At 41.1% G+C, this 25,076-nt stretch overlaps 1 protein-coding gene across 3 annotated transcripts in view; it reads right to left on the bottom strand.

The window, feature by feature from the left end:
- Positions 1-25,076, bottom strand: part of WFDC1 (WAP four-disulfide core domain 1) — a 47,449-nt gene that overhangs the window by 14,582 nt on the left and 7,791 nt on the right. For all 3 annotated transcript variants that reach the window (XM_044660553.1, XM_044660554.1, XM_044660552.1), the window contains exons 2-3: positions 10,027-10,222; positions 5,069-5,152 (exon numbers count right to left, since the gene is read on the bottom strand). In XM_044660553.1, coding sequence (XP_044516488.1) covers positions 5,069-5,152; positions 10,027-10,222 — 280 coding nt within the window. The remainder of the gene's footprint in view (positions 1-5,068; positions 5,153-10,026; positions 10,223-25,076) is intronic.

The following is a 25,076-nucleotide window of genomic DNA, read 5'->3' on the forward strand; positions in this document are numbered from 1 at the left end:
CTCCTCTAAATTCATGCCACTCTGTCAGTGTGCCTGGAATTTCTCACACTTTCTGGGTCCTACCTTTCCCAAACAGGTACTATTTACTAAAAACAAAACAAAACCCTCAATACATAATTAAACATTGCTTGTCGAAAAGAAAGATTTACAGAAGCAGAAGGGGGGAAATATCATTTGCTTCAGAGTAAGCCAGTCAGAGAAGCTGTGGAATTAGAAAGAGCAAAAGGAAGATATACAACCTCACTGGAGAAAATGAGGGGCAAAGCTGACAAAAGCCAGTGGAAAAGCTGGATCACTTCATATCAGACTCTTTATTTTCAATTTGGACAATTGTGCCTTCATTTTCATTTTCAAAATGGCAGCACAGGCTCCCCCGAGTTCCTTCTGGCTCAAAAATTCAGTAACTCTGGTTTTACAGATAGGGGAGAGTATTATAGAGTCGGGTCTTACCTGATATAATTTTAAGCATCTTGGAAAGACCTCCCTGTCCCTGCAAATATTTCTCTCATTTGTTGTTTGTACCTTACTAACTGCAATGGCAGTTAGGTGGTGCAGTGGATACAGCTCTGGGTTTGGAATCAGGGAGACTCATCTTCCTGAGTTCAAATCTAGCCTCAAGCACTTACTGGCTGTGTGGTCTTGGACAAGTCACTTAACCCTATTTGCTTCAGTCATCCATCTGTAAAATGAGTTGGAGAAGAAAATGGCAAACCATTTCATTACTCTCGCCAAGAAAATCCCAGATAGGGTCATGCATTTTCTAATACAACTGAACAATAACACCCCTAGGAACTCTGTAATCCAATGATATTGGTTCCTTGCTGTTCCTCTATCTCCCAACTCTTAGCATTTTCACTGGGTATCTCCCATGTCTACAATGATCTTCCTCCTTCTCTTTGCCTCCTGCCTTCCTTTAAGTCTCAACTAAAATTCTACCTTTTCTGACAGTGATGGGCAACCTTTTGAGCTTAGTGTGTCAAATTTGCCAAAAAACTGAGCCTAACTCAGCTGGTGTGTCACTTTGAGAAAAAAAACATAATTTCACAATATTTATAGTTTAAATAACAAAAATGTATAATTGTAATACATAACTGTATTTAATAAACCAAAACAGGTAAATTAATATAGGTAGAATTGTCATCTATAGTGCACAGAGTGTCTACACTACACTATAGCAAATGTTTCATCCTCAGCATGCGGCCCCATACTTCTCTGTATGCAGCCATGTGTCATCAAAAATGGCTACATATGACACGTGTGTCATAGGTTTGCCATCACTGTTTTATGAGAAGACATTCTCTATCTCCTTTAATGCTAGTGTCTTCCCTCAAAGATTATCTCCAATTATTCTGCCTCTATTTTGTTTGTACACTTGTTTTCATATTATCTCCCCCTTCAGTTTGTGGAGTTCATTGATGGAAGAGACTGTCTTTTGTCTTTCTTTGTAACTCTCAGCGCTTAGCACAGTGCCTGGCGCATGTTGTCATTGAAGTCCAGTTATTTTGGTCATGATCCACACTCAGTGATTCCATGGACCATCACTATCCATGGAGTTTTCTTGGCAAGGATACTGGAGTGGTTTGCCATTTCCTTCTCCAGTGGATCATAGCACATAGTAGGTGCTTAATAAATGATCATCAACTAACTGAATTGCTAAAGTTGGAAATTATACCATTAAAGCCTCAGTTCTCTGACTTAAGGCTTTGTTCCCTATTATAATGTGAGTCTCTCCTTCCCCGCTCCATATCCCCAAGAATTTTCTCCCTTTGAGTCATTATCACCCATTTATAACTTGAAAAATTACATAATTAAGGAGTTTATTGACTCCATTCCAGAGAATGGCTTTTGAGGAGAAAGTAATATCTAATAATAGTTAATATTTATACAGCACTTACTATGTACCAGGCACTTGCTAACTGCTTTATGATCATTATCTCATTTGGTCCTCACAACAACCCTAGGAAATAGGTGTGATTATTATCCCAATTTTACAGATGAGAAAACTGAGGCAAACAGAGGCTAGCCCAGGTTCACACTCTTAGTAAATAGCTGAGGTGGGATTTGAATTTAAGTTTTCCTGATTCCAGGTCTGGTGCTCTCTTAGAGGATACTGACCTGCTAAGGGTGGAGAAGAAAGAAGGAGAGATGAAAGAGAATTGTCAACAACATAGAATGCCGAGGACCTTAGTACATCATTCATCAGAGAAGGAAAGGACCCAAGAACAGAGGATGCCAGGCAAGGCCAGGATCAATCCTTAGACATGGCATGATCCAATGATCCATTGTAAAGATGATAAAACTGAGGAAAATGGAGACAGACTTCCTTCTCTAGGAGAAAAATCCCAAGTTAAAACCCACTAGAGTTAAGAGAAATGGTTCTCTCTTTAAGGGCAAGGCCTGGGTTTTGAATGTCAGTGTGTGTTCTGTTTAATTGCTGTTTGTTGCTTAAGTGGATAAAAGGAAGATTTTGACAGAAGAGTTCAAGAAGCTCACATGAGGACCAAAAGGGGGCATCCTCTTCCCATATTCTCTTCTTTCACTCGTTCTCTTTGCAAAGTCTAGGTGAAGACAGCCTGATAAATAGGTGGATCCCAGACCTTTCTTTTCTTCTTTTTTTTTTTATTCACTAGCTCCTTGAGCAATTTCTTTCTCCCCACCGACTGCGTCACTCCCTCAGTTCACTGAGATGGAGAAGAGAGAGGACAAGTCTCCCCACCCCACCCACCCCACTAGAGATGCTTCTGAGTGCAGAAAGTGTAATCAAATGCAGGCTTTAAAAACCGATGATTCCTAACATCCAGGCCAGGGAATTAGAAAAAAATGAGGACCCAGAGAGGATGCTAGCTTAGACTGGCCATCAAGACTACCCTTGGGACTGGGAATTTTGACACCAAATTTGAATTCAGTTTAGCAGGGTTGGTGTTTGACCAGGGTACAGTTGTGCTGGCATGAGGGCAGCCTATCCCCCAAAGGCAGGTAGATGGTCTGGAGTCAGGGAGATCTGAGTGAAAATCTTACCTTAGACACTTACTTACTAGACAAGTCACTTAATCTCTGTTTGCCTCAGTTTCCTCAATTGCAAAATGAGAATAATAATAGCACCTACTAATCCTTTAGGAAAAACATCATGTAGACAGGTGAGTGAATTGTTCCAAGGATGGGAACAAAGCCATTGAATCTTATGCCTAGTGTTTGGCATTTCGACCTTTACACTAAGAAGGTATAGCACATTTATAGCAGGTAAGTGCCATAGGCTAGGCTAGATGCAAATATTATTTCCAAAGGTGTGTTCCTCGAAACCAAAAGCATAAGTGCATCAATGAATGACTTAGAACTGGAAGGGGTCTCAGAGCTCAGATGGTCCATTCCCGCCCCTTCCCCCACCCCCGTTACAACCATTCTGCTGCCGGGGAGGCGGGGTGGGAATCTAGGAATATCTCTAATAGATGTTCTCTGTTTGGATACATCCAGTAACAGGGAATTCACTCTCAAGTGTGATAGCCAAGGGACCAGCATGACATAGGGGAAAGCTCTCTTGACCTGTGTTCAAATCCCAGCTCTACCCATTATGAGCTAGGCAACTCTGGGCAAGTTATCCCTCACATCTGAACCTCTGTTACCTCATGTAGAAAATGAAAATGAAGTGGGTTGGGCTGGATGACTTCTAAAGAACCTTTCAGTTTCACATCTAAAGTCAAAATGTGATGGTCCATGACAGCTCTCATTTTTTTGGCAGTTCCTGCTATAACTTCCATTTAAGGAAGGTGCCCTGGCCAGTCACTCCTTCATTTCCTGTCATGCTGCTGTCATCTGGATTTCTCCAACATCCCCATGCACCCTCTTTTATTTTTTTCATTTTTAAGTTTTTAATTGATTAATTTAGAATATTTTTCCATGGTTATATGAATCATGTTCTTTCCCTCTCTTCCTTCTACTCCCCTCCCATAGCCAATGAGCAATTCCACTGGGTTTTACATGTGCCATTGATCAAGATCTATTTCCATATTATTGATGTTTGCACTAGAGTGATCATTTAGAGTCTACATCCCCAATCATGTCCCCATTGGTCCATGGTCAAGCAGTTGTTTTTCTTCTGTGTTTCTGCTCCCACAGTTCTTTCTCTGGATATGGATAGCGTTCTTTCTCATAAGTCCCTCGGAATTGTCCTGGATCATTGCATTGCTGCTAGTAGAGAAATCCATTACATTCGATCCCACACACCCATTCTATCCCCCATTTCAGCTTCCTTTTGTATTTTTGTCTTCCTCATTAGAATGTAAGTTCTTTGAGGGCAGGTACTATCTTTCTTTGTGCTCCCAGTGCTCAGACTGTCACACAGTAAATACTTAATGTCTGTTGAATGACTGACTGACTTGTAGTGAGTTGAAATCTGCTGTTCCCAAACTCTATTCATTGTTATTATTTTTGTCCTCTGAGATACTAAGGAATAAATTTAGTCTTTTTTCATCTTAGTTCTTCAGATACTTGAAGATAACTGCCATATTCCTTCTTCCAAGTGCTTCCCTCCCCAGGATAAACATCCCTTCAATGGCTCCCCATAAGGCATGACTTGTAGGCCCTTTACTGATTTGGTATAAATAGCATCCAAGTATATCTGCAAACCCCAAAAGAAGAACAATTTTCTTTTTTGTTTCCTGAGGGAGCTAGATGACTCAGATAAAGCACTGGACTTTGAGTCAGGAAGATCTGAGTTCAAATCCAGTCTCAGAAACTTATTAGCTGTGTGATCCTGGGCAAGCCATTTAATCCTGTTTGCCTCCGTTTCCTCTTCAATAAAATGAGGATAATAATAGTACCTACCTCCCAGGATTATTGTGAGGATAGAATGTGATAATATTCATAAAGTACTTGGCACAATGGCCAACACATAGTAGGTGGTTCATAACTAGATCTTCCTCCCTCCCTTCTTGTCTTCCTTCCCGCTTCCCCAGGTTACCAGCTCCTTTCTGAAATTTTCACCTGGGACACCCAATATCTCTACATCCTATTAGGTGACTCAGATAATGCATTAAGCTAAAGACAGGATCAGTAGGTTATGCCTTTGTACCTTGTAATACCTCCTCCGGGCCATCGAGCAGCCAGCCATTGCCACCTAGCCAGCGTGGTTTGGGCTGTACCAGCCAATCTAGAACTAAGGAAACACATGGAGAATCGTTAATTATTCATCACGTCACAACAATTCAAATGAAAAATGCTTCTTTGCTGCCTGGGTCCTAGAGATCATTTCCAGGAGTAGCTGCCAAGAGAATCCTTTTTTTTTCTTTACACTCTTATCTTCCATCTTGAAATTGTTGCTAAGTATTAGTTCCAAGGCAAAGAGAGAGGTAAGGGCTGGGCAATGGGGGTTGAGTATCTTGCTCGGGGTTACACAGCTAGGAAGTAACTGAGGTCACATTTGAACCCAGGACCTCCCATCTCTAGTCCTGGCTCTCTATCCACTGAGCTACCTCGCTGCTTCTTCCCCAAAAGATTTCAAAGCTTCCTCACAAAAAGTAGAAAAACTTAGAAAGTGGGAAGAACCTCTGAATTGAGAGCAAATAGGATCTATAAGAACACTGGAGCCAGGCCTAGATCATCTGAGGGAAAACGGGAAGGCACATTCCCACCAAAGAGCATATTTCCCACCTGAGATAGAAACCTAAAATTCCATCATCCAAAGAATGCAAGACTGGGGATCAAAACTAACTCTATGACCTTGGATAAGTCACTAGACTTCTTGGAATTTTGGTTCACTTAACAAATAAATGTGTTGGACTAAACTTTGGTAAATCATTGCTTTGAGTTAAAATGGTGCCTCCTTCCCACTCTTCTTCTTAGAAATACAAATAATTCCAAAGTTCTAACCCATGGAATTCCCAGCACCTTAGTAGGAAGGCACCTAGCACACAGTAGGTGCAAGATATGTTAGTTGAACTCAACAGAATGAATTTACCAGAAATCACAGCTCATTTATATAGCCCTCTAAGGTTTACAAAATGGTTTATATATTTGAGCCTCGCAACAACTCTGAGAGGTCCAGGTGAGGAAACTGAGGCAAAAAGAGTTTAAGTGACTTGTCCAGCATCACACAGCCAGTAACCATTCGATACATGTTGTTGAGCTTAGGTAGGTGAGGTAGTCTACTTGGTAACAATGCTGGCTGTAGAGCCAGGAAGATTTGAGTTAAAATCCTTCCCTAGTTAATGTGATCCTGGGCAAGTCATCTAACTTACTTCAGCCTCAGTTTCCTCATCGACAAAACAGGGATAATCTTACCTACCTCACAGGTTCGTTGTGAGAATCAAAGAAGATAACAGATTGTGGTGCTTTGCAGATTTTAAAGAGCTGTCGAAATGCTAGCTGTTCTGGGAAATAGGTTTTTCTGAATCTACATCTTTCCCTCTATCCACCTGTCTTCACACACACACACACACACACACACACACACACACACACACACACGTTTATTTCTATGTGTGCACACACATTTCTGCATTCGTGTATGTATGTATATGCACACATGTGTATGTTAGTGTCTGTGCACACACGTGTGTATTTATATACAGCCACAAGCTGTGTACCCATTTGATTCTTACAGCAAACCTGTGGGGAAGGTGTTATTATTTGATTCCAGATTTTATTGACTCAAAGCTCCAACCCTCTAGTCACTGTAACACCCAGCTGACTCCCGCGGCATTGAACATCCCAGAAAGGAAAGTGCGTGTGCATGCGTGTGTGTATGTTTGTGTGTGTGTGCACACGTGTAGATTGAACTTTGCCTCATTCCTAATTTTGTCTCTGATCCCCGTGGAGTCCTCTTTCTGATGGCAGATGAGTCTCCATATTGTCCCTAGCCTGCTGCCTCCCGTCATTAGAGTTGTAAAGGACTTTCGAGATTATAGAGGGTGTCCCCAAAGTCTTCCTGCAGGAACGTCTGGGACACCCCAAGTTTCTCATGTCTCCTTTGGCAGATGAGGAAGCTAAGATCTAGAGAAGGGAAAAACTTTCCTGTTCTAAAGGATCAGGAGGGAGAAAGAAAACTAGAATCTCAAAGCACTCTTCTAGTGTTAAAATTCTGTGACTCTCGGGGCAGGTAAGTGGCTTAGAGGATAGAGAGCCAGGACCAGAGACAGGAAGTCCTGTGTTCCAATCTGGCCTCAGATATTTCTTTTGTGACCCTGGGCAAGTCACTTAACCACCCACTGCTTAGCCCTTACTGCTCTTCTGCCTTGGAGCCAACACAATGTATTAATTCTAAGATGGAAGATAAGAATTTTTTTTAAAAAATGTAAATCCATCCAACACATAACCAGGAAGTCACTAACACTTTAGTAAGAATATACCTCTCCAGCAGTGTCCTGCCCATAGAAAATGCATGATAAATGTTTCTTCCAAGACTCTCTTTCCTAAAGCTTTTCCCCAGCCTTTGCTGCACAGTCTGTCTGACTCAGGAGGAAACAGTCTTAGCTTTTGAGTGCAAGGAAGTTGACCTCCGAAGCAACAATGCCAATGGGAACAAAGCCAATGTTGAGAGCCGATTTTCAGCTTCTGTTGCCTAGAGTTCAACCTCCAGGCACGACTTCCAAGAAGGCTTTCTTGGTCAAACACTTACTGTGTGATCCATTCCCACCAGCATCAGTGTTGGTGGTTTCCTGCTGGAGGTCGTGATATGAACCAGCTCCATGTTCGTCCAGTCCCTGATCGAATACCTCCAGGGATAATGATGATAACAATAACAACAACTACAGTTCTAGGGCTCACTCCATCCCTGACACTGTGCTAAGCACTTCGGATATGTGGAGTGAATGAGAATGAAGAGTCAAGAGTAATGGCAACATTGTGAGCCTAGGTGAGTGGAGGAGAGTGTCACCCTAGACTAGGGGTGTTATGATGATCACATGAGATAATGGGTATAAAACATTTTGCAAACTATAAAATGCTATATAAATGGGATAGCTAGGTGGTTTAGTGGATAGAGTGCCAGGCCTAAAGGCTGGAGGTCCTGAGTTCAGATCTGGCCTCAGATAGCTGTGTGACATGGCTTACTAGCTGTGTGACCCTGGGCAAGTCCTGGAAGGAGGGAGGGAAAGAAAGAAGGAAGTAGGAGAAGGGTAAAAAAAGAAAAAGTGGAAGAAAGAGGAAAGAAGAGTATGAGAGAGGGAGAAAGAGGAAAGAAGGAAGAAGGGAAGGAGGAAAGGAAAGGGGAAGGACAAAGGGGAGAAGGAAGGAAGGAAGGAAGACAAAAAAGAAGGAAAGAAGAAGGAAAGGGAAGAAGGGAGAAAGGGAGGAAAGGAAGTAGGGAAGAATGGAGGAAGGGAGGAAGTGTGGAAATAAGCATATATTAAATGCTTAGAGGCTGCTCACCTCAAAAAGAGTAAAATAGGCATGGGAAGGCACACAGTCAGGAGTATGAATCAAGTGGGTGCTGTGAACTTTCCAATGACTTTGAAGTTAGGCTGAACATGGACTCCTTTTTCTAATTCTGTCACCATCTTACTAAGGAGGCTGGTAATGATTTTTCCTAAATGCAACTTTTCAAGAGGAAAGGAAATAGTTTCTCGATATCCTTTACAGTGGGAAAAACAAATAGGGTTCATGGAATGCTCTCGGCAGCACTGTGATAAACATTCCACAAAGGTATTATTCTCCTTAAGGGGCTCTTAGCAAGCAGCTCAGCCTGGAACAGAGCTAGGAAGGAGAGAATCTTTGTCTTCCAGTACATCTATCTCCAACCCCATTTTGTAAAATGGGCATAATAGTTCCTGCCTCCCAAGGTTGTTGTGAGGCTCAAATGAGACAATGTATGGAAAATACTCAGCAAATCTTAAAGTGCCATATCAATGCTAGCTACCTCCTCCATACCAGGGGGTCCTTCCTTACCCACTTTAGGATCTGGTACCCATCATGCTCTGTTATACTTTCCGAAATGAATGGCCCTGACTAACAACCACATTAAGGCATGTCAGTGGTTCACATTAGGTTTAAAAAGAAATGTCACATTCTCACATCCCCTTTTGCCAGTCCTTGACAGTCTCCCAGCATCTCAGAATTTCCAGGAACTAATCAATGGGGAAAGAATCGAGAAGGGGGTGAGGAACTGTCTGGGGGGAGAGGTACCTGAAATCACACCACAGGGAGAGAGTTGGAAAATGACTACAAGCAAACTGATTTCATGGTAGACATGAAGAACAGAAGAATCCAGTTCTTCCCACAGAACATAATCAATTGGGATCATGGGATTTAGAACTAGAAAGTCCGTCAGAAATCAGCTAGTCCAACCCTTTCATTTTACAGATGGAGAAACTGAGGCCCAAGGAGGAGAAAGTGATTTGCCCAAGGTCACACAGAGAGTGTCCAAGATTCATATCCAGATCTCTTTCCAAATCTGGTGTTCTTGTCACATCAACATGTTATCAACTGACGACACTGAATTTTTAACCTTTAGCTCTCATGATCTTTTCTGAGTGATGTTGCTGGGATTCTGGCAGAGATGGGACAAGACACTCTAAAGACTAGGCAAAGTTTAAAAAAATAGGTACTGGGGGCTGGCTTGGCTCAGTGAATTAAGAGCCAGGACTGGAGACAGGAGGTCCTGGGTTCAAATTTGACCCCAGACATTTCCTTCCTGTGTGACCCTGGGCAAGTCACTACATTCTATTTGCCTAGTCCTTCCCACTCTTCTGCCTTGGAACTAATACACAGTATTAATTCTAAGATGGCTAGTAAGGGTTTAAAAAACAGTTGAGAACAAAAATTATGTACCATCACACTGGATTTAAAAAGTTTACTTCCTGAGTATAATTTTCATTTCTGATGCTTTGAGCCCTCATGGTGACACATAGAATTTGGATTCATTCATTCATTCATTCACTACCAGATATATCATGGAGGGCGAGATTTAAAATATTGCATCTACAAAAATAAATGTCTCTCCCTGCTCCATTGCCCACACCTACCCACTCACCCATCACAGCACTAAAGGAAACTGCTCCGTGAGCCCCTCTTGATGCCAGCTCTGACCCTTACCTGGTGGAGGTTGCACTGATTCCAGGCAGGCATAGGTGCACCCATTGAAGCAGCAACGTTTGTGCCTTTCACATACGGAGTCTGAGCGGCAGCTGGTCACTTCACAAGCCCCTTTGGGTAGTGTTTGGGGGGGCGGGGGACAGCGCTCATTCCGGGGATGGTGGCCACCATGAGAATGGAGAGGATATTCATAATCCTTCATCCCCCCCAAAGAAAGAGAGAACGAGAGATATATTCATTTTGAAAAAAATACAAATATGTGTATTTGTGTATTCAGAAATGGTTCATACCTTTTCACACTACTATTTATTTATTTGTTTGTTTGTTTGTTTATTTTTAAACTCTTACCTTCCATCTTAGAATCAATACCATGTAGTAGTTCCAAGGCAGAAGAGTGGTAAGGGTGGGCAATGGGGGTTAAGTGACTCGCCCAGGGTCACATAGCTAGGGAGTGTCTGAGGTCAAATTTAAACCCAGGACCTCCAGTCTCTAGGCCTGGCTCTCCATCCACTGAGCCACCCAGCTGCCCCCATACTACCATTTATGAGGGTATGGACCATCCTACTAATAACTATCTCAGTTTAGGCTCTTATTCCTCCCCACCCTGCACACAACTATAACATATTTCTAACTGGTCTTCCTGTCTCCAGTCTCTCTTTTCTGCATTCTATCCCTTATGCAAGTACAGCCTATGAAATCTTCTTAAAACATAAAAAGGTGAATTCCTTATTTAGACATTCAATACTTCTCATTAACTTTTCCAACTTTCTCTCATATAACTTCCCTTTATGTGTTTTATATTATAGCTACTCTTGACTAAGGCAATTAGGTAACAATGGACAGACTTGGAATCCCAGAAATGAATTTAAAGCCCACCTCAGATAATAACTATGTGACTGTAAGCAAGTAATTAAACAATTTTTTTAAATTTATTTTTTTAAACAGTCACCTTCCATCTTAGAATCCACACTGTGCATTGGCTCCAAGGCAGAGAAATAGTAAGGACTAGGCAATGGGGGTTAAGTGACTTGCTCAGGGTCACATAGCCAGGAAGTATCTGAAGTCACACTTGAACTCAGAACTTCCCACCTCTAGACCTGGTCTCAATTCACAAAGCCACCTAGTTGCCCTCTAGACAAGTAACTTTTAACCTTCAGCTTCAATTTCAGCTTCAATTCCTCTATTAACGTTCAGCTTCAATTCCTCTATAAAATAAAGATATTAAGAATATATTCCTCATTAGAATGTTGTGAGGATTAAGTGAGATAACATGTAAAAATACTTTGCAAATAAATATTACCTTTTATTATTACTATTCTTAGTCTATGGTATCTATCTTGCCTTTTCCTGTTTCTTTGCTCACACTCTCCTGCCTACAATGACTTCTCTGTTTCTCAAGGTCCTTCTCTTTTAACAGTAACAATACTGTTAAAGGCAAATTTATAGAGGGCAGCTGGGAAGCTCAGTGGATTGAGAGCCAGGTCTAGAGATGGGAGGTCCTGGATTCAAATCTGGCCTCAGACACTTCCCAGCTGTGTGACCCTGGGCAAGTCACTCAACCCCATTGCCTAGCCCTGACCTCTCTTCTGCCTTGGAACCAATACATAGTATTGACTCCAAGATGGAAGGTAAGGGTTAAAAAAAATAAAATACAGGTAAATTTACAAGCTAGGATATAAAGATATAAATATAAATCCTTAGGATTTTAGACATTTAGTATAAAGTAGCAGTCAGGCCTGTCAGGCAAGTGCTAGAGAGTTCCAATCATGGAATAGTCAGAAGGAAGGAAGTCTTTTTCCTGAGAGTGACTCTGGTATGGCTGAGGCAGTTACATGCTGGTTTTAACTGTCTCCAGTGAAGAGCCCAAGAAAGTGGATTTGTCTCCTACAAGAAATATCTATCCTGTGGAAGTTCAGGTTTGAGCAGTGAACTTAGCTCTGGATGGTGGACATCCAGACTGGTTCAGCTCCCTGCTTCATCTCTTTGTGGATTTTACTTGCTGTGGTTTCTTGGAAAACCTTAAGGATCATCGCTGGAGCTGAGGAGGACCCAGTTGTGAGACATCCATTTCCCCTTCTAACCTGCCAAGCTGGACCTGACAGCCTGTGTTAGCGCAGAGAGGAGTTTGTTCCACCTCTCCAGTCCCTGGAGTCTGTCCATAGACGCCTAGTTTTAGTGTGACCTTTCCCTACATCTCCAACCCTAAAACTCATTATTAAACTGTTTTTATTTACTTCCTGTGTCTTCCTGTACCCCAAGAAAGAGCCCACTGTTAGATACCTTCCAAAACCTGAGTTTCCCTGGCTAGGCTGGTGACCAGTAAACTGTCAACTGCCATTACCAACCTGAGTGTGTACTTTGCCCATTACCCGTTTCCCACATTCCTTGGGTAGGCTATCTTGTGTGCCCGATCACTTGTGAGTTTGTGGGAGTGTGTACTTGGTATTCCCATTTACATACTTCAATACTCATCAGATGTCACTCCCTTTGTGGTCTTCCCTGAACCCCCCTAAGATGAAAGCGATCTCTTCCTCATTACGTTTTTGTAACCCCTTTTTCTGGACTTCTCATTCTCAATTGGGTCTATGCTCATGTGCTCATTAACACATCCATCTGTTTGAACCCCAGTACAAATGTTCATGTGATTTAGACCCCAAAGGAAACTTAGAGATTGTCTGGTATAATTTTTTCATTTTACAGATAGAAAAACCAAGACTTAAAAAGCTGGGTAACTAGAGGTATCAATTACATAGTTGTGTGCATCCCCATTTTTATTTGAGTGTAACACCACTGTTGTAGATACCTGCTTGATGAGGGCTGGTGGTTTGAATTTTTTTAGTTCAATTCATCTTTATCATTAGGGAAGACTGTTTTTTTGTTGTTGGAAAAGAAAGTGGAAGCACAACTCCTTTCTCTGCCTCAAAAGAAGGGAATCTTAACCATTCTGTGGTTATGGAACCTTTTGTTAGTCTGGTAAAGCCAATACGCCCCTCTTCTTGGAACAAAACTTTAAATGCATAAAATAAAATACATAGGATTACAAAGGAAGCCAATTTCATTAAGATTATAACACTTCAGCTCAAGAATTCTAATTCTGATTCTAGGATACTATGAGAAAAACAAAGCCCTGGGCAAAAACTTTGAAAATAGTTGTAGGGCAAATGAAGAACCAGGAATCTAATTATCCCCAAATAGAATAATGCCCCTAAATATTCCCAGTATGGCAATAGCTCTGGACTTAAACACTGCTTTATTTTTTATGAGTTTTTTTTTCCAAACAAATTCATTACAAGAGTCATAAGTTGGCAGAACTAAATGAGAACTTTGGAGACTCTCCTCTAGTTTATGGGTTCTAAAACTGGGATCTACGAACTTGTTTGTATACGTACCATGTGCTGCTGGAAAGAAGGTATATTCCTTTTAATCCCTATTCACTTTTCTCCAGATATCTATTAACTCTAATTTTTCTCAAATTTCACTCATTTTCTTTACTTCTTATTTGTTTTTTGGTTTGATTTATCTAGTTCTGATAGGAAAAGGTTGAAGTCCCCCACTAGTATAGTTTTACTATCTATTTCCTACTAACTAGATTTTTAAAAATATTTTTATAACCATATTTCAATAAAATTCATTTCCTTTGTATTTTTATTTATTTCATGTTTCTGAAAATATTATATGAAGAAGGGATCTTTTGGCTTCATCAGACTGCCAAGGGTGTTCAGGCCCCACAAAACAAAACAAAACAAAACAAAACAAATGGACATGAACCTATGATCTAGTTCTGCCATCTCATAGGAGAACACTGAGTCCCAGGCAGCTAAGTGTTTTGTTACTTTTTAAAGTAATGAATTGTGACCTATTTTCTTTCAGTAAAAATCTTTTCCCTCTTTCCTCTGAGGTTTTCACTCTCATCTCCAGTAATAGCCTGAGAAGTCAGCAGAACTCGCCTTCTTTTACTGTCTAAAGGACAAGATGAGGTATCTGTGTCCTCTAGCTATCCTCTGGCCTTGGAGTCCATTCAAAGATGACAGAAGGAGGTGCCGTGAATGGGGTCTGGCTTCCTCCCTGGGGAGACTTTAGGGAGCTAAAGCCCTCTCTGGTTCCAAGTTTGTTCCCAAACCTTCATTCCACTCTGAGGAACCCAGCACAATGCTTGTCTGAGCTCATCTGGTTTAGCAGTTATTAATAGAAAACAAAATTCTTTCAGAGAATTTCTGAACCCCAGCCACCAGGAACCCAAAGAAAGTGCCTTCTCCTATCATGTTACAAGGAAGAGAAATCTGATGCTGTATCCCTCTCACCTGTATGACTGATCTTTATTCTAGCTAGTTTGTCTAAACTCTGGGGATACCAAAAGAAGCAGAAGAAAATTAATCTCTGCCCTAAAGAAGTTTATAATCTTTTGAGTATACTTAGGGCAATTGGGTCCTCTGAGGGGGACTGGCATTGTAGCAAAAACTTTCCACCACAGAAATGATGGCATTCTGGGCATCCCCACCAGCCAAGTGAGTGGCTCCTGGCTGGTGTCCATCTCCACATCTCAAAGGCTCTGGTTCCTTCGGTGACCTGGCCATCTAAAGATACAAGCTCATCTACCTTCTGGCCATTTATAGCCTCTGACTGGCTGCCCAAGATCTTGGAGGAACTCAGAGAGAAACTCAACAGGGATGAGGCTTTAACTCTCTGGAGTCCAGCTTTGAAAAACCTGGTCCAGTATGGAAACATATGGGGCTGGAAAGAGCCTTTGCTTTTTTTAACCCTTTGTTAACTTTTCGTTAACTTCATTTATCAGATGAGGAGATTGATAGCTGGAAAGTTTAACTGACTTACCCAAGGAACCCTAAGTAATAAGAAGGAGAGCTCAAATTTGAACCTGGGACCTCTGCACAGTAGATTTGTTTTTTAGAATATAATTGGGTTTGAATCCTGCCTCTGGAAGTGTGTGACCTGGGGGAAGTCAATTTTACCCCTTGTTTTACAGAGAGGGAAACTGAGGTCCAAAAGAGTACAGAAGAGAAAACACAAGATGCAAAGGCAGATGACCAAAGTTTGAGTCTGGACTCTGTTGCTATCCACATGATCCTGGCTAAGGCATTTAAGTTCTCTGGGCTTCAGTTTCCCTATCTTTGAAATGAAGAAGCCAGAGTAAATGATCTTTGAAGTCCCTTCTAGCTGTAAATCCATGACCCACTGATCTAGATGTGAAATCTCTGATCTCTAGGGTCCCTTTCAGCTCTAAATCTCATAATCCTTCCCATCATCTTTTAGCCCCCACCAATATAAACATGGGGGATCTAAGTAGCAATATGAAGATCTGGGAAGGAAAAACACCTAGGAAAGTACAGAAGAAGGGGAAAACATTTTTTGCTTCTTGAAACTTCTGATTTCCTGGGAAATTTTAAATATTCCAGAGAAAGATTCATCCAGTATATTTTAAGATGAAAGGACTTAAGAGTTGACAGAGACCTTAGAGCTCCTTGATTCCAATGTCCTCATTTTGTAAATAGAGAAACTGAGAGTCCAAACAGAGCAATGACTTACCCAAGGTACCAAGGTAACAAGCAAAAGAAATGGGATTTGAACTCAGGGCCTCTGACTCCAAATTCAGTGCTTTTGCACTCCAGTTAAGAGAAAGTTGTGGCACAGTAGAAAAGTATTGGGATTGGAGTCCAAGTATATGAGTTCAAATTCTATATCTGATACTACCTATAGTAACTTTAAATAAGTTATTTAAATACCTGGAGTTTCAATTTCTCAAATTTAAAATTATGGAGGTTGGACTAGAGAGTCCTTGAGTTTTCTTCAAGGTTTGAATTTATTATCTAAAATTTGCAAATATTTCTTTCTCTGACTCATTTTAAAGATGTAGAAACTGAGGTAAACATCATTCTACAGGTGAGGAAACTAAGGTAAATGTAGTTAAGTGACTTGTCCCAGATCTCGCAGCTAATAGTGGCTGAGACAGGATTTGAACTCAACTCCTCCTGACTGCATGGCTGGCACTCTTATCTACTGCACCACCTACCTGCCCCTCTATGAATGTTAGTTATTATTTTTCAAGATTCTGGTTGGATTAGATGGTTGTTGAGGTCCTTTCTGACTCAGAAATTCTGGGGTTCTGTGTCTAGCCCATGATTGCACAAGCAATGAGAAAAGCCATGATTTGAATCCAGGTCTTGTGCTCCTAAATCCATCACTTCTCTGTTCTCATAAAGGTCCTTGACAAATATATAAGAATACCAATCATTTCTGAATTGATAAATGGTCATAAGATATAAATAGGCAGTTTTCAGATGAAGAAATCAAGGCTATATATAAATAATCACATGAAAAAATCTCTTTATTGCTTTTGATTAGAGAAATGCAAATTAAAACAACTCTGAGGAACCACCTCACACCTATCAGATTGGCTAATATGACAGAAAAGGAAAATAATAAATGTTGGAGGGGATGTGGCAAAACTGGGACACTAATACATGGTTGGTAGAATTGTGAACTGATCCAGCCATTCTGGAGGGCGATTTGGAACTATGCCCAATGGGCTTTAAAACTGTGCATCCCCTTTGATCCGGCAATACCACTACTACGTCTGTATCCTAAAGATATTTTTAAAAAGGGGAAAAGACCTCAGTAAAAAATATTTATAGCTGCTCCTTTTGTGGTGACAATGAATTGGAAATTGAGGGGATATCCACCTGTTGGGGAATGGCTGAACAAGTTGTGGTACATGTTGGGAATGGAATATTATTGTGCTATAAGGAATGACAAGAAAGGATGATTTCAGAAAAACCTGGAAAGACCTACATGGGCTGATTATACCCAGTATTAAACCCAGTAACCACAATATTACATGATGAGCCTCAAGGTCATGATGAAAAATGCTATCCACCTCCAGAGAAGGAAATGATAGAGTTTGAATGCGGACCAAAATATACTATATTTCACTTTAATTCTTCACTGTTGTTTGTTCAAGTTCTCTTTCACAGAATGGCTAATATGGAAAAATGTTTTATACTATTGCACACTTAAAATCTATATCAGATTGCTGTCTCAAGGAGGCACAAGGGGAATTTAAGAATTTGTCCCAAACTCAAAAAAAAAAAAAGTTGAAAAATTGTTTTTTCATGTAGTTGAGGAAAAAATTAAGAATTTTAAAATATCTTGATGAATTGAACTTCAGAGACTGATTCCAGGTCACTGGCTAATCAAAAGACAAAGCAGAGATGTGATTCTGGGTTCAGCGGTCTTTCTTTTAATAAGAGAACTAGTCATTTGCTGCCTAATTGCTAGGCTGCACTCAATAATTTCCAAGGTATAAGCAGGAGAAACAATTCCGTTCCCTTCCCTGTTAACTCATTTCCTACAGAATTAATTAAATGGGACTCACACGTGCTGATCACAATATTATTTGCATGTTAATCTGACAGATTACACTCCACTTTGGAGAAGATTAAAGAATACATTGTCTATATGGATCTAGGAAGGAGCAGCCAACTTTTCCTCTTGGTGTGTTTTCATCAAGTTTCTTCACTTTGGAAGGTCCAAGTAAATTAAGATTAGATGCTAAGATGGTTTCCAACTTGGTAAAATGCCATGAGTTTAGGGTTTTTTATGTGTGTGGGAGAATAGTAAAAATGAGCCTGTGGATAGTATCCATTTGGGAAGGTCCCATGTCTTTTTTTTTTAAACCCTCACCTTCCATCTTAGAATCAATATTGTGTATTGGTTCCAAGACAGAAGAGTGGTAAGGGCTAGGCAATGGGGGTTAAGTGACTTACCTAGGGTCACACAGCCAAGAAGTGTCTAAGACTAGATTTAAACCCAGGATCTCTCATCTTTGGTCCTGGCCCTCAATCCACTGAACTACCCAGCTGCCTCTTCCCATATCTTTTAGGGGAAAGATGAAATGTGTCTTCCCTGGCTTTGTGGCCCAGATGAGGTAAGTATCTTCAAAATAAAATATCCACCAGTAATCTATTATAACAGTGATGGTGAGCCTTTTAGAGACCACATGCCATGCTCTGCCCCACCCCAGACTGTGTGTCATGCCCACCCAGAGATATAGTGCTGCCTTGAGCCCAACCACCACCACCTTACCCCAGTCAGGGGAGGGACAAAGGCTTGGGCACTCTGCTCAGGGGAGGGTTGCTGAGCAAAGGGGTGGGGAAACATGATGGAGAGGTAGAAGGAAGCAGCTCTTCCCAAGTCCCTCTGCCTTTCTAGTAACTCACTCTGGTAGGCAAAGGCATGTGTGCCCACAGAGATGTCTCTGTGTGCCATCTTTGGCACCTGGGCTTTAGGTTCACCATCACGGTACTATAACTGTGAATGATCAAGACTTATTGTTGCCCAGAATTGATGATGAAAAGGTTAAATATTTCTTACTATTTCATGTCTTGCAAAGGAATGTTCAGGAGCAGATAGGTCGTGCAATTGATAGAGCATTGACCTGGAGTCAGGGGAACCTGAGTTCTAATTTGACTTCAGATACTAGCTGTGTGACCTTGGGCAAGTCACTTGACCCTCAATTTCTTCATCTGTCAAATGAGCTGGAGAAGGAAATGGCAAATCACTCCAGTATCATTGCCAAGAAAACTCCAAATGGGGTCATGAAGAGTAGGATTCAACTAAGCAACTAAACCACAAAGATTTTCTGATGACAGTTTTTAAAGAATGGGTGAGGTTCTTGTTGGTTAACTCTTAGAATGGTTATTTGACATGAACACTCCTCTTTTTTTCTTTACTATGTTTCTAGAAGTGTCTACTTTATTCCTCTATGGAATAATAGTTCAAATATTGAATGGTTTCAAAGAGCTTCACATTACATGTACTCAAGCCTTCCTCAAAACATTCTTCAGAGGTGAGGCAGTTCAGGGCTTATCAAATCTATTTTACAAGTGAGAAATCTGAGACTGAGAAAGGTTAAATGATTTTCTCTGGGTCATACAATTTGTAATTGGTGGAGGTAAGACTTAAACTTGGGCCTGAATTCTCTGTCATTGCTTTTCCTATTATCCTTAATTGCCAAATGAAAAAATGGATTTTTGCTCCTGAAGGTTATTACCAGTGGAAAGAACCCTAGAACACAGGACCTTAGAATACAGCATGTCAGATATAGAAGGAGTCTTAGAACAGGGAATATCAGAGTTGGGAAGGACCTTGTAGCACAGAATGTCAGAACTGGAGGGACTTAGAACACAAATGTCAGAGATGGGAGGAATTTTAGAACAGAGAATGTCAGAGCTGAAAGGGGTCTTAGAACAGGGAATATCAGAGTTGGGAGGGACCTTGAAACACTCCCTCTTCTTTCTTTCTTCCTTCCTTCCTTCCTTCCTTCCTTCCTTCCTTCCTTCCTTCCTTCCTTCCTTCCTTCCTTCCTTCCTCAATCAAAAGATGGAGAAAACCTAAAAAAGATCCTAAGAGTGTGTGGATATAATAAACTATCTCAGAAAGTTGAGAGCATGTTGCACCTTACAATATAGGAACCAGGGAAAAAAATCTGGTTGAGGGTAGCAAATCAGGAAAGACCACTTGAAAGGGGGGATTTTGAAGCCCAGTTCTGCTATTTAGCTGCCTCTGTGGTTCTATGGGGAGTTATTTTCCTTCTCTGGGCCTTAGTTTCTACTTCTATAAAATGAAGGGATTAGGTCAAAGGAGCATGGAGAATCTTTTGACCTTAAATCCTATGAAACCTATAATATAGGTCGTAAAGAAAAGATAGGAAAAGGCACTACAAACAGAGGAATGGAATGAGCAGAGATGCAGGACAGGATATGAGGGAATAATAAAACTTGATGAGAAAACTATAAAGGAAGATTGAGGCAATATTGTTTGGAGCCTTTAATGTCAGGCTGGGGAACCTGATCTTCATTCTACCCACTTCATGGGATTATGGTGAAGAAAATATTCTTCAAAACATCAAGTCAAGTCTGCTTATTGTGGGTTTCCCTCAGGACTCTGCCCTGGGCCTTCTTCTCTTCTCTCTAAATACTATTTCAGTCGCTGATCTCATCAGCTACTGTGGATTTAACTATCCTCTCTAAGCTGATGATTCTCACATCTACTCTCCCAGTTCTAACCTCTCTCCTTATCACCAGAGTTACATATTCAACTGTCTTTTGGACATCTCCAACTGGAAGTCCCATAAACATCTTCTTAAACTCAACACTTCCCAAACAAAACTCATCTTTTCCCCAAAACCTTCATCTCTTCCTAGTTTCTCTATCATTGTTGAGGTGTCTCAGAGTTCTGCCTATGGGGGGGGGGGAAGGGTAGAAAATCATGGCAGGATTTTCATGGCTTATTATGCTATCAGAAAAATTGAGAATTACGTTTCTAAACGTGTGGTCGCCATAATTGTTACAAATAAAATTGATATAAAAGGGTATATTTAAAAATATTAAGGTTTTATTATAAACCATATTGATAATTAAGAAAACCATGTGCCTGCTAAAATCTAATTCGAATGGCCTGCCATACCTTCCCTTTGGCTGCTTCCTAGGAAAGAGCACATCCCAATCAAGTTCTGAGACTTTATACCTCTGTCTACGTAATCACACTTCCTGCCCACCTGTATTACCCAAAAGGAATCATGGGAAATGTAGTTTTTAAGTCCCCTAAACATCCACAGGAAGTTTATACCAGAGACCTCAATGTTAAGGTCAAGGACCTCAAATTTCCAATATTACAGTTCCTTGAGATCGAGCTCTATTTTTTGCCTTCCTTGTATCTCCAGGGTTTGGCATGGTGACTGGGACATCATAAATGTTTGTTGACTGACAGCAAGCTTCGTCTTTTGCCTTCTTTGTATTTCCACTGGTTAGCCTAGTGATTGGCAGTTGTGAAGAACTTTGAATGTCAGTGGGAGTGTAGTAGGAAACGTCACTTATTTCTCACTCTCATTATTTATCCAATGATACTGATCTATGGAGAAAGTCTTTCTTATTTCTCTTCCTGAGCAATTCATTGTTCATTTGTAACGTGTGCTAGCCCATTCTCCCCCACCATGGGCCTCTCTGGCTCCCTTTGGGTAACCCTCCCGCTTCAATTGTTCAGAGACTCTGCTCTAATGTGGCTTGAAGCCACCCAGAATCACTGGAAGACTATTGGTGCGGAACAGATGGACCTTTGTTTGAAAGAGAAGCTTGAAGTAATTAAAAGCCCATTTGGAATTATGCAAATGAAGTGACTAAAATGCCCCTACTCTTTGACTCAGAAGTTCCGCTGCTATGCAGGGAAGCAAGGCTGTCACTGGCAAAAAGAACATGCAAATATTTCTAGCCATACTTTTGAAGAGAACAAATGCCCCAAGACTGGGGAAAGACTAAATAAGCTGTGGTACATGAGTGTCATGGAACATTACTGAGGGACACCTGGGGCTCTTCATTTTAAAATGGACTCATGTTTTACTGTATTTTCATTTGTTTTGTTAAATATTTCCCAATTCTGTTTTTTTATACCCTTACCTTCCATCTTAGAAACAATACCGGACACTTCCTAGCTGTGGGACCCTGGGCAAGTCACTTAACCCCCATTGCCTAGCCCTTACCACTCTTCTGCCTTAGAACCAATACCCAGTATTTGAGGCAAGGCAAGGATATATCCTTGCCTTGCCTCAGATACTGGGTATCCTTTATATATATGTATCCTTTATATATACATATATAAAGGATACATATATATAAACAATACTGGATATTGGTTCTAAGGCAGAAGAGCAGTAAGGGCTAGGCAGTGGAGGTTAGACGACTTGCCCAGAGTCACACAGCTAGGAAGTATCAGAGGTTCCAATTATATTATAAAAAACACAACCCTTACTTTTCATCTTAGAATCAATATTATGTATTGGTTCCAAGGGAGAAGAGCAGTAAGGGCTAGACAATGAGGGTTAAGTGACTTACCCAAGGACACACTCTAGGAAGTATCAGAGGCTAGATTTGAACCCAGGACTTCCCATCTCCAGGCCTGGCTCTCTTTCCACTGAGCCATCTGGCTGCCTGCCTAGTTACATTTTTATCTGGTTCAGCCAAACTAGCCATACGTGGCCTCTAGACTATGTGTCTAACACCTCTGTCCTCCACTTCTCCACCTATTGTAGAAAAATGTGGTCTGCTGTAGACTATGTTTTGTGAAATATTGCCTGTTTCCTCCCTGATTTTGCATCTAGAACACTCTAAGTGAATGAGATCATCTTCATAAAAACTGAGAAGATGTCACTCTAAAATGTCTCACTCTGTGAATTTGTTGCTGTTATGTCTTCTTCCCCAAAGGAGCCACGATTCTTCATTTGAGGGCTAGGAAATAAGAAGTTTTATTCTCTAAAGTGCTTCAGGTATTATTGAAGGACACCATTTGAGCCTGACCCCCACTAGTACCAACATTTCATTATTATTTTATTATTTGTTATATAGTACAAATTAGATATTATTGAAATTATTACTTGTTACTTCATTTTATTATTATTCCTTTTTTTGAACCCCAGGATGTGAGATGAGGAGCTGCTGAGGGAAAAGTTCCTCTCCCTCCTCATCCCTTCTTAACTTCCTTTTCCCCTTGTCTTTGGCCATTAGATTGTATGTTCCCTGAGAACAAGGACTGTCTTTCTTATTCATATTTGTATATCCACAGTTTAGCATGGGACTTCACCCTTATGGTTGTGATTCAGTCACTTCAGCCATGTCCAACTCTTCATGACCCCATTTGGGGTTTTCTTGGCAGAAACTCTAGAGTGGTTTGCTATTTCCTTCTCTGGATCATTTGACAGATGAGAAAACTGAGGCAAACAGGATTAAGGGACTTGCCCAGGATCACAAAGCTAGTAAGTGCCTGAGGCCAGATTTGAACTCAGGTCTTCTTGATTCCAGGTCCAGTGCTCTGTCCTTGGTGCATCTACTTGCCCACCTTAAGAAATGTTTATTGATGTAACTATGGGCAGGCACTTCATCTCTCTGAACCTCAGTTTACTCATCTACAAAATGGAGATAATAATTCAGTTATTATCCACTTCACAGGGATGTTGGGAAGAAAGTGATACATAAATACGACTTATTGTCCACTCTGACTTTCTCATTTTAAAGAAGAGGAGATTAAATGCCAAAAAGAGAAAGCAATTTTTCCCAGGCCATCCGTGGTGAGTGTTTGGGGCCAGGACTAGAGAGTACCAGGACTGGAATCAGGAAGACTTGAATTCAAATTCTGTCCCTGACACTCACTAGCTGTGTGACCCTGGGCAAGTCCCTTAGCCTTGCTTGCCTCCATTTCCTCTTCTGTCAAATGAGCCAGAGAAGGAAATGACAAACCTGATTCCTCAGGCAGTATTCTTTTTATAATGGAGCACCTTTTCAGGTAAAGCTTCAAAATGTACCAGAAGATCCTGACCTCCAGGTTTTGATTTGTCTACTTTAACACATTTCTACCAGGCCAATCTCAGGCCAGAATGAAATTAGTGCATTTAAAAATCCTCCATTTCCAATTATCCTCCACTAGCTTTGGATTTCCAAAAATCCTCCATTAGCTTTGAATAGAGATCTTTTATTAAAATGTAACCTGGGGGGGGGGGGACAGCTGGGTAGCTCAGTGGATTGAGAGCCAGGCCTAGAGACAGGAGGTCCTGGGTTCAAATCTCACCTCAGACACTTCCTAGCCGTGTGACCCTGGGCAAGTCACTTAACCCCATTGCCTAGTCCTTATTGGTCTTTTCCCTTGGAAAAGATACACAGTATTGAGTCTAAGATGAAAGGGAAAGGCTTAAAAAAGTAGGATTGAACAAAATAAGAGAAAATACAATCAAACATAAGTAATGCTCCATTCTAAAATGAAGATGCTTAGGTGTCCCTCAGTAGCATCCCATTCCACTCACGTCCCACAGTTTATTTAGCCATTCCCCAATCTTGAGGCATCTGCTTTGTTTCCTGCTCTTTGCTCTCCTACCTTAGAACTGATGCTAGGATAGAAGGTTAGGGGTTTAAAAAATAAAGGAATCTTCCTTTCTGTTATAAGAGAAAGCAAAGTGGCTGTATGGATGTGGGTGTTAGCACATCAAGAAGTGATTGAGATGCAAGGAAAGGAACCAATCATTTTCACAAGGAATAAAACTTAGAGTCATGAAATGTATTAGGATGCTTAATGCGCTTGCATGCCATTGTCCATCTCTCTGCTTTTGTACCCACCATCCTCACTGCTTGGAATTTGCTTCCTTCTCGTCTCCACCTTTTAGGAGCTCTGCCGCCTTCAAAGCTCAGCTTAGGAATTGCCTCCTACGTGAACCCTTTCTTATCCTCCCCTCCCATCCCCTGCCAACTGCTAATGTCATTTCCCCTAAAATTTATTTTGATTATTTCTATAAATGTTTAACAGGGGTTGAACAGGGCACATACGAAGCTTTTCTTTCTGCTGACCACACATTAGTGACTTAGGACTGAAGTACCAAAGCATCTTCTTATTGCTATTGAGTCAGTGATTCACTGGACCTTTCAGAAGGGAATGCCTCTGTCCTTGTCCCTCTCTATTCTTTCAGTTCCCTCGGTGGTATCGCATAAGACTGGGACTTCCTCCTCCCCGGGGTTGGGGGGCAGGACTGACACTGCTCCATGTGCTCCGGCACATCACAGCTAAAACATGGCTTGCCCAGATGAGCCTGGACCTTAGTTTGGGGCGGCCTCTTTTGATTCTGATCTCAGTTGAAGGAGAATGGACACCATTTGGGATGTGTCTAGGCTTGAAAACCAACTTATAAATTTGAAAGGTTCAGAGATCTTGGACCTCTCAGATGGAAGTAGCTAGTAGCAAGGGACATTCTTATATTAGAATGGAAAAGGAGGTTCCTGCATCAGAAAAGATACCACCAAGGGGCAGCTAGGTGACACAGTAGATAAAGTGCTAGGCCTGGTTTCAAATCTAGCCTCAGATACTGCTTAGATGTGTGACCCGGGGCAAGTAATTTAACCCTGTTTGCATAGTCTTTGAGGAAAGAAAGTAAGAAAGAAAGAAAGAAAGAAAGAAAGAAAGAAAGAAAGAAAGAAAGAAAGAAAGAAAGAAAGAAAGAAAGAAAG

This window comes from Gracilinanus agilis, chromosome 2, assembly GCF_016433145.1.
Source record: "Gracilinanus agilis isolate LMUSP501 chromosome 2, AgileGrace, whole genome shotgun sequence".
Classification (NCBI taxonomy): domain Eukaryota; kingdom Metazoa; phylum Chordata; class Mammalia; order Didelphimorphia; family Didelphidae; genus Gracilinanus; species Gracilinanus agilis.